The following is a 13224-nucleotide window of genomic DNA, read 5'->3' as shown; positions in this document are numbered from 1 at the left end:
AATCTAGTTTGGATTAACTTCAATGGATGTGTTGTTAATTACTAGCCAGTCTTAATTTCAGCAGCTGTATCCTTGAAAGGATGCAGCCTTTGCGGACCAAATGAGCCGGATCCTTGGAGGTCCACAAAGGCTGAACAGAGTGGTCTCTAAAAGGAGGCCGTCTGTCCTATGCGTGGATTTCCTGTTTCTCGTGACCAGCTTTTCTTCTGCCTCTTCTGTTGCCTAGCAACCTGCTGTGCTTACAACTCATAAAAAGCAGCTTGAGATGGTCAGCCTATTATTTAATTTATATAACACGTTGTCCCCCTCCCCCGCCCCCTCTTGGACAAACACACTAGTCGTTTTATTTATATTTTTTAGAAAGTGGTATTTCAGCTTTATAACTTGTCTCCTTGAGCTCACTTTGAAGCAGTGACTCCTCCCCCTTTAAACAGGTGGTTAGAGTTTCTGCCCACATGTAAATATTCTATATTAATTTGCAATATAAATAATACATGATATATTTTACCAAACCAATTTATAATTGAGACGGCTGAATCGAAATGTCCTCTTTTGTTGAAACCAGGAGAACACGTAGGCCAGCAGGTGCACAGCATGGCGCGAGGCTCCGGACTGTGAGAGTAGAGGAAGCTTCATAAACAAGTCCCTGAACGCAGCACGAGAGGCGCGCCTCCGCGCACAGCTGAGGTGAGAAGACCAACCGATGATCTTCAGCTTCAACTCAAGTGTGGACGGAAGAAAACAAGAGGCACAGCTCGGAGGTAAGAAGCTAACGGGGGGCTTTTGGGGGCTCAATGCACCGAGACGAGAGAGACGAAAACTCGTTTACAAGCTGTCCGTCATCTGGCTTTTCTTTCTAAAGATCTCGTTTTGTTGCCTGACGCGCTCTGCTGTTTTCCACTCAGTCGGGACTTCCGGCAGCTCGTTTCCCAGCAGGATCTCCTCTCTCTCTCTCTCTCTCTCTCTCTCTCTCTTTCTCCATGTCTCTTTTTTCCTACACAACTGTATTCCTGCATTTTCAGATGGTTGAGCCAGATGTGACACGGCAGCTGTTACACGCTGTTCACCTGACGAATGGTGAGTTTGATGGCTTCTATTACCATGTGTTTTGACATCTTTGCTATAAAGTTGCATTTTCTTAATGGTTTTGTGCAAGACATTTACAATTCTTGTAAGACCTTTTAGACTCAATACAATAGGATTTATTAAATAAATATGTTTACTTCTTTGAGATAGACTAATGTTTCTTTTTTAGGACTTAGTTTAAATACAATTTATATTTAATTAGATATGCCACAATACACTGCACATGGTACAGTGCATTTTGTACAAATACATCTACCAGCAAAGGGACCGAAAAGAAGATAGTGAACATTTCATTATATTTTACCATTGAGCTTTCAGTTATGAGGCAAATGTATCTGTCTTTTTATATCAGCTGTTAACTATTTACGTCCGCTCTCTTTTTAAGGATCAATTGTGGCTGCCACTCATCCCTCTCTCACAGAGAACTCCTTCACCAGCAGCAGTGGAATAATCCCCGGTGAGTCCCACTTTGACCCAAACAGGAAGTCTCTGGAGCCTGCAAGACTGTGACAGCAGCCAATCAACTGTCCAGCCAACGAGTCATAAGCTCACATCCAAACACCTGCGGAGCAGTCAGTTCCCCAGAACCGGGCTCCATTCCTCGGGTCGGGGTAACGGTCTGCAGAGCTGTGAATAACGACCTTGGAAAGCCTCTCACAGGACAGGAGACATTCCCAGTGCATCAAAAAGTGGTCTTTCCTTTTTGTTTGATACGCTGCACCAGTCAGACGCTTGGACACACTTTCTCATTCAATTGAATGACCAAACTTTGACTGGGGCTGTTTGATGGATGGGAAAATGAGAAGCACGAATGAGCGTAGTCATAAAACCGGCCTTTGTTTTCTGTGGCAGAGCCGGCTGCTTCACAGGGTCATTTCTCTCTTTCTTCTCTTTTTTAAAAATCTTTCTTAGGTGCAATTGCAGCCACGGTGTTCATTGCCCTTTTGCTCGCTCTGTACGCCGTCCTCTGGAAGTGCCTGGTGTCACCGCCTCTACGGTAACCTCCAATTAACAGTCTACACAGCGTTCTTGTGTGCTGGCGGTCTGTCCAGGCTCCGTATTCCAGCTCATTGAAAGAAAGACACATTACTTTTTTTCCCATTTTATTATTATCTTTGTACTTCTTCAAACATTTGTGTTTCCTGTTCAGGAAACGCAGCAAAGTGAGGGTGAGAGTGAAACCGAGGACGTCTGTGTGAAGAACGCTTCTCCACCTAAACTTTGGACTAAAATCTTGAGGGCAGAATGAGAGAAGTGACAAAATGCCACCAAGGAAGTTCGTCCCCATGATGCAGACATCAAAGTTGAGTGTTTCCCCCTCAGCTGCACAGGCTGCTGTGACCCGCTGGTCACCACCGGCTGCTCTTCTTCTGTGGACTGTGCGCTACCGAGGGAACCTCGAGATGAGCAGCTACTGTAGAACTCTACAAATGTGTTTCTGTTGTCTGCATTGAAATCCACTCAGGATGGTATATCTGCTCGTAGACATCGTGAAAACACATCTAGTGCAATGGGACAGAGAACATATTCATGTGACTGTCAATTAGGAATCAAACGTGTGAGCACAAAGTAGTTTATGTTGCATTGCAACCTTAAAGGGAAACGTGGAGTAGTCTCTCTGCTCCGGGGCTTCTCTGAGCCAATCTTGCTGCTCGTAGGAACCCGGGTGACTCAACCAAGTCAGAGTGCTTTTAAGAGGAAATTCATCAGAAAACCCTTGAGGCAGAGATGCTACTGATGCTAATCAAGATGCCAATCATTGGACTTGTCCGTGCACATTTTTGATAATGGTTTGGGTGGCACTGAGCCAAGGCTTCTGGTGCAGTAACACAGATTTAATCTTTAGTTTACACTTCATGTGCTATTACTTTGAGAGATTAACAGTTGCAGTTAAATAATACATCAGCAAAGTAGTACAAACGGTAAATATCCATATAACCGTTCAGTGCAATCTTCAACCTCGATTGGCAAAAAGAAATCAATGTCACACAGACAACATTCTTGGATGAAAATCACACCACAGGTATTGTCTGTATTTTATTATGTTCACCATTGTTATCAAAGCTAAAAGTTGCATCCAGTAGTAACAACTCAAACCTTAGAAGTAAGTTCGTCATGAATGTGGTATTCACTTCCACTTTGTACTAGTGTCCACATCACCTGCTCGGTTTTCTGCTCCATGTACAATCTGTTATGATAAACTGCATTTTAACATGTGGTAACCATAGAGAAGCTACTTGTATTAACTTTAAAAAGACTGTCTAATAAAAAACCCCATCTATTTACAGTATTTCAAGCGCTCAGTTCTCGGTCCTTCTCATACAAAACTCCTGCAGACTCCCAGATGTTTCAGACTGAGATGGCATTCCAGTGATCAGAAGTTCTGACTCTCACAAAATGTATCCCGTGTGAGCAGATAAGTCTCGTTTGTGATTGACTGACGGACCGGCCTATCCAAGAGCACCGTGACTGACTGCGGGCAGTAGTCTGTGTGGAGCGGAGGCCGGGGCAGTGACCCAGGACGGGGCTCAGGTCCTCCGACAGGAGGCGTGGTGATCAGGACCTCTACAGCACAGCTGCTGCACTGCTCCACTTCCTGGGCCTGCAGCCGCTCTGCAGTCTGTGCAGAACATGCCCAAAGCATTGTGGTACCAACGTAAGGTCGACAATTACACAACCTTCAGAGATTGTAGACGGAATGGTGTGTGCAAGGATTCTTTGAGTCAGGACTGAACGTGTTTCTGTTGAATTAAAGTTTTACCCTCTGTGGTAATTTTCTAGTCAGTGACTTATTAGAAATATGAACATTAAACACAGGCTAGCCCAAGTGGCTCTTAAAACATTTGAATCAAGAAATGTGTCTAATTTAGATCTTAAATACAGTACCTTTGCCATGATTAACGTGAGAGAATTTAAGACAATGCACAAGCCTCACAAATCTATGAAAATCACAAAATAAAAGGGATATTTAAAACACCTGATCAAGTTAATTAGCTGTAGTCAGAGTGGATCTTATGTGGCTAGCACATAGTTGCTTCCTCTCTTGTGCACGATTAGACTGTTTCACCGGTTGGTTCGTACCTCAAACAGGAAGCTGTCCAACTCGGGGGGGTTGATGTTCATACCAGCAGGATAAGCAAAGATCTGCTTCAACCTGGAAAAGAAACCGCTGAGAGTGAGAGGGCTGCTGAGGCGTGCAACACTAAGGCAGTTCCACCCAGCCGGGGGGGGGGGGGGGGGGGCGTCATGTCCTCGGACTGCCTCTTAAAACCAGTTACCAGCCAGCAGTGACTGTTTTGATCATTAAGTTATAAAAGCATCCCCATACACATTTATATTTGATCCACACAATGAGCTTTGATTGGCCAGGAGGGTGGGGCTTAACAGCCGGTTATCTCTTATCAGAAGTTTAGGTGTACTGCATAAGTTACCGTGGCAACGTGCACCACTGCGAAGTGAAACACAGACTCAGAACCTTGGGTGGAGCCACGAATGAACACCAATCTCGAGATTCAAAGATGAAGTGACATACATTTTTCTTTGAGGCCACGCGAGAACGGCGCAGCCCAGCAGCAACAGGACGGGGGGCAGTATCTTGGCCAACGGAGTAGAATCTACCAGGGGGGAGAAAAAAATAAATAAATCAACCTGTGACGTGGAAGTCTGAATAATCATGCGGTCTAACCCATATAATGTTAACTGTCTGATTACACTAGATGTTCAGGTGCTCACAGTTGGTTGAGGTCCTGATAGTGACCCTGGTCGGTTCTCCAGGCCCCCCCTCAGTGAGCGCGCTCACTGAGAAAACGTACTCCTGGTTCTGCTGCAGTCCGTCCACGCTGACAGACTTCCTGCCGGGGTCGGCCACAGACACGTTGAATGGATCTAAATGTAGACGAGAGTGTAAGTACCTTTCTTATTTGACACAGGCCATATTTAGTTTATGAACATAGATAAAGATCCACAGCAACTACCGTTGCACCCACCAGCCCCTACTTCCTGTGCTGTAACCAGATAACCCGTGATGAACCCCGGGTGGGCCGGATCGTCCTCGCTGTAACTCCACTCCAGCATCACAGATGACGAGGTTCTCTGAACCGGTTCAATCAACCTCGGGGACTTTACAAACCCTGAGGACATATGGACAGATGGAATCAAAACATCAGACCTCCAGCACAAACCCAACTTCCTCCACAGAGGCGCCTGTGTGGCGCTGATATCACAAAAGATTTGAATCCATCGCTTCCGTGGGTAACGACTCTTTTGAATGAAGGGGAAACCGGTGCCAGTCAGAAGGTACAGAATATGAATCGCATGCACGCTTGTCCCTTGTTGCACTCGTCTCTGCATATCTGACAAACAGGAAAGATGGTGAGGACGTCCTGTGATAAACGCTCCCTGTGGCACTTACGGAGCTCTTGTGAGTATCCCGTCTGTACCGCCAGTAGTCGGTGTCCTTTTTCTGTGCATTCATAGATATTAAATGTATACCTGCAGCCTGCTTTGAAATGTCCTGAAAAAAATGGAAAAACTATAACATATAATATAACATTTAGAGACCCCTTAAAGAAAAAAAAGAAAACTTACTAGGAGACAAGACAAGTGTATTGTTTCCCTCTGGCACTTTGAGCCATTGCACCGTGGTACATGGTAGTGCACATCCCAGGATGCACCACTCCACAGTGTAGCCACAGGTTGCGGAGTCCGCATGGCGCCAGGACAGGTTGAAACCAGCGGCTGCGTTGCTGCTCAACCGCTTCGTCGCTGGGACGGTTCCTGGACAGAGGCACACCTTTCAGACTGTCCCGCTGCAACCAGAAGAGTTCTAGTGAGGGTAGAACCCGAGGATGGAGGATAATCTCACCCTCGTCATCGCTCCGAGGGACCGTGATGTGAGCGGGGACGGCGTAGCCAGTGACAACGGCCTGGACGGTGATGTCATGCTGTCCCGCATCAAGGATGACCTCCGCCCAGGTGTGTCCGCCGCCCTTCGACTCGGTCTGGTTCTGGCCCCCCTGTGACCACTGGACCACGTAGCCCTGGATGTTCACGGGGGCTGCTGAGCCCGGAACATGCTGAGAACAAAAGGGGCGGGGCAACTCTGCTGTGGTGACATGCAGTATATTCCTATTCCTATTGTGCGTTACGTGCAACATGTGGAGGGAGGAGTCTCACCACAGTCCACAGTAGAGTGACTTGACGAGTGTTCGGGTCAGACAGACGCTTTATTCTCCTCCAGACGTCCAAGGTCACCATCGGATCTGAGGAGATGCGTGTTTGGTTCAGCCATCACTTGCATGAAGATCATTGCAGTCTACTCCTACCTACTAAGTAGATTTAAATGTCTCATATGTAACATATGTGGTTGGCTCAACTGTTTCCTCTCTGATTAACACATGGAAGAAGTAAAATATCCTGTATCCATCATCATCCATCGTCAGCCGCCTATTTAGTCTTAACCTGAACATTGTCTGTCTCTAGACTGGGCCCGGTCTAAACACATCCCCGTGGTGATACATACAGGTGGTGAAGGACACGGGCTGGGTCCAGTCCCCCCAGAACGTCCGGCTGGAAGAGCAGCGGACCCTCATGGAGTAGCAGCTGTTTGGAAGCAGATGTTCCAGTCGGACTTGGCAGAGACCGCTTTTACAACTCCGCTGTGACAAACACACAAGATGAACATTTTGAGGAGGTGTTTGCAGTGACATGTATACATCGTATAAAATGGTGTTTTATATATTAAACTGCGCCTAGTGCCATGTGTAAACATACCTTGCCATTGTGCATTCAATACTAAGCCGATTAAATATTACACGTCTTCATTTTAAACATGTGCAAGGTACAGTGAGGGGGGGGGTGGGGCCGTGCCGCTGCCAATTACAATTGACACCAATGTCATTATCAACATACAAGCTATTCAAATTGTCGTTTGTATTTGTAACAAGTGTGGAAATGAGAATGATTTGCTTGGAGCGACGAGTCCATATACTGTGCATTTAAACACATTTCAACTTGAAGAAATGAAATTGGGGGAAAACATTGGAATTGTCTAATGAACCAAAGATGCTTTTAGATGAGCCGGATTAAACTCACCCAAGTGATGCTGCCTGGCTCGGTGGCGACCTGACAGAAGAAGTCCAGTCGGGTCAAGTCCCCTCGTACGGCCCAGGAGACAATGGCATGAGACACATCAGGGCTCACCCTGACCACCTCCACCAAGGGAAACACTAATGACAACACGCACACAAACACACACATTTAACAATGAAATAACACCAGCATTCCTTTTGTGTTGCTTGAATATAAATTAGCTGCAACATCTGTGTTGGGATGGCGTGACCTCCGACCTCTGTCAGATACGTTGAAGCTGTAGCTCTCCGTCTCCTCTCCCAGCTGGTTCTTCACCACCACGCTGATGTTGTAGTGTTCACGCTGCGGGGCGGCTGGGAAAGTACAAGACGACCACGCGCAGACGACGGGTCCTTGGTCCCAGTTACTGTGTTCACATGAAAGTAGAGGGGGGGGGGGGGGGGGGGGGGTCACAGTTACTGTGTTCACATGAAAGTAGAGGGGGGGGGGGGGGGGGGGGTCACACTTACTGCTGAAGCGGAAGTTATCTTAGATCACACACACACTTGTGGAAGAGTCTTAAACGTGCATTCCTGAAGGGGGGCGACTCCTCTGGTCCTATAGAAGTCTCTAAATCATTCTACTGCTCTCTTGAGTTATTCCCTCAACAGACCCCGAAGCGGTCTCTACAGTATTACATTTTACTCTTAAAAGTGAAATATGACATCATGGAGATCATAAAAAGCTCACTATGAACTTTGGTTTTACTACTGTATACAACTGCAATAACGTGACTGTTTCTCTTCATAGCAGTGACATTGAAATGTGTCGCTCAAGTTGGGCCTCAAAATTTGAGTTTGAACATGCGGTAGTATTAAAAACGGGATCAAAACAAATAGGCGAAATAGGACGTATGTCTGTAAATGTGTGCACTCACTCTACGTGGAGAGTGTGTATTTGCTTGTTGCGATCGTATAGGTCTCGCCATCGGCCTGGATCCCAGCGGCAAACCACATTCACCATGTCTGAGATGGCGCATCGGAGGTTTCTAGGCTTCTGGGGAGGAACTGCGGTGCACACACATGCACACACGTAATAAATCTTTGGGAAAACAATATTTTAAAGAAATAAAAAATATGAATCACACATACTTACAGCTCACGTAGTTGAAGGTGTGACCGATCTGACCTCTGGCATTGCTACAAGAGACTGCATGGCGTTTGATGAAGGTCTTCGGGATGCTCAAGTTGTGCACAGTTATGGCCTTGACTCGACTGGCCCCGAAGCCGAGGAGAGGGTATTCCCGGTTATTGAAGGTCATCTTGGTAACATTGTCTCTTCTTTTGGGAAGGCAGCAGAACACAGCGCTTGTGTTCTCCCTCAGCACCTCTTGGGAGGGGAAGATCTGGGTCTTATCCTGGGCCAGGGCTCCTGCAGGTCACAGAACAGGCTCAAGAGGATATCTAGTCAAACCAAATAAGTAATGTGCAAAAGTAATCAGATATGCAACAGTTGAGAAACACTGATGGAGGATACGATTGGTGGAGGGGAAGTGAAAGCTCCTGATCACTCTCACAATCTTGTCGGGGAAATAGCTTGGCACGATATGTGCGTTCTGGTTCGGTTCTGCTCGTGTGCACCGAGGTTATTGTCGCCTCACCGTAGTTGGTCACCCAGTTGCTCCAAGGACTCGGGACGGACCGGTTGTAGAACTGTCGCACCCTGGCCGAGTGATCCACGCACTTCAGAGGGACGTCAGAGGTCCACGTCCACTTGTAAGCATCAGACTCCACAGGCGGCAAACTGAGATTTCTCTAGAATTACAAGACAAACAAAAACAAGCACCAAGAGCACAGCCAATGCCGTTAAAAGTAGTATAATGACCCAAAAGCGGCCATTGTGCAGAGCCCTTAAACAGCACCAAACCCAGATCCCAGATCCTTCAGCAGGTGGCTCACATCGTAAACGACAGCATGGCTTCCAGCGCGGAGGATCTGGATCTCGTAGACGTGGCGTGCGGAGTCGCTGTGGTTCACCCGCCAGCTCAGAGAGAGGCTCAGCCCGTCGCTGTCAGCCTGCAGAGGACCGATGCTCGCCATCGGAGGCTGCAAAACTGTCACACACAAAGCTCGTAGAGATGCAGGGCCCATTGGAAGGAGGTTTATACTTCAGAGATGTTGCACCAAACACTCACCCGAGCAGCTTCCCCTGTGATCCATAGAACAGATTAGATGCAACCATAGTAGGTAAATAAAGGGTGTTGTGAATCGCTGCATCCCCTTTAGTGCATAAGGCAAAATCAGAGTGACAGCCGCTGCACGCGCACAGACTGAAAGCCCCACGAGTCTAAGGCAATGCGCAGGCTTCCTACATGTAGGGGGGGGGCGTTGCACAAAAAGAGGAGCGTAAATCTCAAACTGATGCTGCTTTAAACGCACAGAAACAGACATTTGGCGCAATAGTTTTTTATGGACAGCACAATGTTGATACTGGTCAAATCTGATTACAGAGATTACAACAACAAGATGATCAACGTTGACGGTGCGCAAAGCAAATTACACACAATAAGTTATCAGAAAAGAAGATAACACACAATTATTTTCCACAAATCACGTACAGTATTTGACAGCAGGATTTTTGGCACTTGAGGGAATGAAATAATAGGAATATAAGTTCTTCTTCCAAGACACATAGGTATAGGTAGCCTTTCAATAAAACTAGATATATTTTTTATATTGATCAAACAAAATCAGTATACTTGTAATGTCTTTTAGATGCTTACACTATTATTTAGATCACATAAGAGGTAACAGCACTGTGGACATCAGGGGAAGGGCTCCATTGGCTTAACACAATAAGTGCTCATGGTAAAAACACTGCTGATAATTCTGGTGCTGTGGGTTCCCATTGTCCGGGGGGACGGATGCACCTCTGCCATCAGACAGTGCAAAGGATGCTGAAAAGAATCAGTGGGCATACAAAAAACATGCGCGTTAAAGCTAGTTTACAAGTTATCGCTCCGCAGAAGGCACAGCGGTTTCAATAGGCAGGAGGAGGACGATTAATGGCCACCACATACGCTGATGAAGGCACACATATCTCTGTGTACTTCCTCGTCTCAAACACGCGAGCCACAGTTCGCCTCGCATGCCTCCTCCCCGATCTCTCCTTCCAGAGAGAGGTAGGCGTGGGGGGGGAGGAGGGGTGTGAGAGACCTCATCCTCATAGAGTCTGTGGCCGGTGACCTCTGACCTCCAGGGACCCGGGGAGCGCCTGTCCAACGGCACGCTGAAGTCTGCCAAGAGGGAGAACAACATGGTGTGTGGGGAGAGCTGATGCCAAGCGTGCAGCACACTCTCTATTTCCCCGGCACGGATCTCTGCATGACTGACTCCCAGTGGATGTCCGCTCAGCACCTGAAGATCAACCCCGACAAGACCGAACTACTTCTCTTCCCCGGAATAAACTGCCAGTCAGGACCTGACTGTTAACTTCGGCAACTCTGTGTTAACGCCCACTCTGACTGCTGGGAACCTCGGCGGGACACATCAGCCCTTCTCAGTCAGAAGGCGGAACAGGTACTGATTCAGGCTCCTGTCATCACCCGCCTTGACTACTGTAACTCTCTCCTGGCAGGTCTCCCTGCTGCCGCCATTCGACCACTGCAGCTCATCCAGAATGCAGCAGCTCGACTGGTCTTCAACCTTCCGAAATACTCCCACACCACTCCTCCGCTCTCTTCACTGGTTACCAGTGGCTGCACGTTTTGTTAGTGTACTTATAATGGCAGGTTTTGAATCTGCTTATTTAATGAAAATTGTACTTTCTTGTTACTTGTTCTTCTGAGTTTGTATCTCTATGTGGAAATGCACTTATTGTAAGTCGCTTTGGATAAAAGCGTCAGCTAAATGACATGTAATGTATTCAAAGTGGGGGGGTGGCGTGAGCACACTTACCGCTGTTGGTCCCTTGCTGCTGGGTGCTGATCCTGCCGCTGAGGGCCCGGGGGAGGTCGTTCCGAGGCCGGGGGCACGTGCGACCATCCGGAGGCGGCTTGCTGTGCGCCTGGCTCAGCAGGGTGTTGAGGCTGTTGTACAGGCTGGCGCTCAGGCCCAGGTTGGCGCCGCAGTTCTGTCCTGACACGGCAGAGAGCAGATGCTGCTGCTGCTGCTGGTTGTCGTCAGCGGGGCGGCGGCGGGGGGGGGGTGACTCTGCTGGAGGGATGCGAGCATGGTGGCCTGGTTCTCGTACACAGAAAGGTTGCCGTCCAGGCTGCCCGAGCGGCTGTGGCCGGACACCTGAGACATCAAAACGATACACGTTTGTACGTGGAATTCTTCAGCTTCCATTCATTCGCGTACCTTCTGCTTCCCTTACTTCACCTTGTACCCATCCAGCGGTATGGTCACAGGCAGGCTGCTCTGCCGGTGGTGTCTCCAGCGCTGCAGCAGCCTCTGCTGGGCTTCGATCTCCTTCTCCACGCTCCTCTGGCCCTCCCTCAGTCGTTCCAGGCTCTGCTGGTACTCCAGCAGCTGAGCCTCGAGCTCCTCACGCTCGCAGCGCAGCCGCTCGGCCTCTAGGAGGCACCGCTGCTCCCGCTGCTCCAGCACTCTCCTGCTGGCACTGGGGACATGGTTCAGAGCCATCAGTGCTTTTAATTCATGTACAGGTGGGTTATGGAGGGTTAAAGGATCAACCCAAATATATAACTTACTTATGTGTTTTCCCTAGTATTGCTGTTGTAAAGCACTGTTGCTTGTTAACCCTTTAAGGAAGGCAGGTAATGTGGGCATTTGATCAAAACTAAACATACATATTATTGCAGACTATCATGATTTTATTTCTATTTTTGTACTTTGTAGTTATTAATCTGCCTCACTTGTATTGCCCTGCCTCACACGTTACTTAATTTCGTCCTAAAGCTATATGAAAGTGTAAAAACCATGAAAATTAGGCTTGAATATGAAAGTCAATTTACAAGTGAAAAACAATACAAATGATTAGACAATAAAAGAAGGTCCTATATAAATGTTGATTCATTCGTACTAAAGTGAGCAGAATGAACTGAGCTAGACAAGGCCTCTAAAACTTTACGTCTCCCACCCACTCATATCAAATTCAAAATGCAAATTGTGATTGTCCTGCTGTGTGAGAAAAAATGGTTCTTTTTCCCCCCTCACACAGTAAGAGATTTACTCACAGTAAACTCATCAGAAAGAATATGTTGCATGTTGCATTTTATGAATTTTGTGTTGTATTTGTGTTGCAGATGTTCAGAAAAGTAGCCTGTGAGGTAGAAGTACAAGTAAAAAGCTCCCAGCTGTGGTAAAAGGGAAAAGGCAGCAACACAAACCATCTGTAAACCCATCTTATCAGGGAGAGTTCATAGGTCTATGTACGCGGATGAATCCCTCTCACTGGTTCTATTAGTTTATTCCTTAGTTAACTCTAGCTCTACCTGCTTGAATTTGGATGTGTTATCTACGAGCAGAGGCAGACGAATTGAGACAAATGAAAGTGTGTCGGCACAAGGCCTACCTGTCGTTTGTCTCTGGCCAGACACTCTTTGTCCCAACGTTGCTGCACCTGTTTGAGCTTCACGTGGAGCTTCTGGACCTCATCCACCTCCTCCTTCTTCCTCTCTAAACCCCTCTTCTCTACTTCCAATTTCTTCTTATCGACACTCCTCTGCTTATCCTGCTCCTGGATGACAACGGAAACCTCCGGTCGTTATTTCCTAAAAAACTCTCACTGATATGCGTGTGGTAAAGATAATATTATTTGGGTATAAATATCATGTGATTGATACCAGAGGACTCACAAGGACAAGAAACCGACAATTTAGCATTTGGTTTAAATAACTATTTAATGTTGTTGCCTAAAGTATTGTTTAATTCAAACAAATAAATGTGCGTCTGAGCTTTGCCAAGCTGCCTCTCATTTGATTAAAAGTCAAGAAGATTAATAATATCCAGTAAAGATGAGCTGATTAAAGGAAAAACTTCCTTAAGCATCTTAGTCGGAAACGGATCAAAGACACAAGAGAGGAGAAGAGTTAAGATTTTCAAA

The 13224-nt window shown here is 47.0% G+C and overlaps 2 protein-coding genes across 7 annotated transcripts; one reads left to right on the top strand and one right to left on the bottom strand.

Moving 5' to 3' along the window:
• The first annotated feature begins 376 nt into the window (after nucleotides 1-376).
• On the top strand, nucleotides 377-3024 carry sb:cb288 (uncharacterized). The gene is made up of 5 exons (XM_062562270.1): nucleotides 377-761; nucleotides 1023-1077; nucleotides 1472-1543; nucleotides 1999-2083; nucleotides 2237-3024. The coding sequence occupies exons 2-5, from the start codon at nucleotides 1023-1025 to the stop codon at nucleotides 2283-2285; spliced, it is 261 nt and encodes an 86-aa protein (XP_062418254.1). The 5' UTR covers nucleotides 377-761; the 3' UTR covers nucleotides 2286-3024.
• Nucleotides 3025-3094: 70 nt separating this feature from the next.
• osmr (oncostatin M receptor) lies at nucleotides 3095-12928 on the bottom strand. 6 transcript variants are annotated; one of them, XM_062562265.1, is made up of 20 exons: nucleotides 12694-12926; nucleotides 11538-11778; nucleotides 11112-11453; nucleotides 9350-10450; nucleotides 9114-9268; nucleotides 8816-8969; nucleotides 8311-8586; nucleotides 8093-8222; nucleotides 7434-7582; nucleotides 7180-7313; nucleotides 6608-6743; nucleotides 6262-6347; nucleotides 5951-6161; nucleotides 5674-5862; nucleotides 5498-5599; nucleotides 5061-5216; nucleotides 4819-4971; nucleotides 4619-4700; nucleotides 4168-4240; nucleotides 3095-3706 (listed from the first exon to the last, which is right to left on the bottom strand). In XM_062562265.1, exons 4-20 carry the CDS (start codon nucleotides 9603-9605, stop codon nucleotides 3461-3463), a joined length of 2688 nt encoding a protein of 895 aa, XP_062418249.1. In that variant the 5' UTR covers nucleotides 9606-10450; nucleotides 11112-11453; nucleotides 11538-11778; nucleotides 12694-12926; the 3' UTR covers nucleotides 3095-3460. The 6 variants fall into 6 exon arrangements, 5 of the variants coding, with proteins under 5 accessions (XP_062418249.1, XP_062418250.1, XP_062418252.1 ...); XM_062562266.1 differs by having other exon boundaries at nucleotides 5073-5216; nucleotides 12694-12925; XM_062562269.1 differs by having other exon boundaries at nucleotides 3566-3827; nucleotides 12694-12927.
• Nucleotides 12929-13224: the final 296 nt, after the last annotated feature.

The sequence above is a fragment of the Pungitius pungitius genome, chromosome 5 (assembly GCF_949316345.1).
Source record: "Pungitius pungitius chromosome 5, fPunPun2.1, whole genome shotgun sequence".
Taxonomy (NCBI): Eukaryota; Metazoa; Chordata; class Actinopteri; order Perciformes; family Gasterosteidae; genus Pungitius; species Pungitius pungitius.
Note: the sequence above shows the minus strand (reverse complement) of the source record. Positions and strands in the feature narration are given on the sequence as shown.

Coding starts and splice junctions, on each gene's coding strand:
- osmr (XM_062562265.1), bottom strand. CDS start 9,605: ATGTCTGTTTCTGTGCGTTTAAAGCAGCATCAGTTTGAGATTTACGCT. Junction 6,348..6,607: donor GCCCGTGTCCTTCACCACCT/GTATGTATCACC, acceptor GCATCTCCTCAG/ATCCGATGGTGACCTTGGAC. Junction 3,707..4,167: donor TGGACAGCTTCCTGTTTGAG/GTACGAACCAAC, acceptor TGTTCTGCACAG/ACTGCAGAGCGGCTGCAGGC.
- sb:cb288 (XM_062562270.1), top strand. CDS start 1,023: ATGGTTGAGCCAGATGTGACACGGCAGCTGTTACACGCTGTTCACCTG. Junction 1,078..1,471: donor CGCTGTTCACCTGACGAATG/GTGAGTTTGATG, acceptor TCTCTTTTTAAG/GATCAATTGTGGCTGCCACT. Junction 1,544..1,998: donor CAGCAGTGGAATAATCCCCG/GTGAGTCCCACT, acceptor AATCTTTCTTAG/GTGCAATTGCAGCCACGGTG.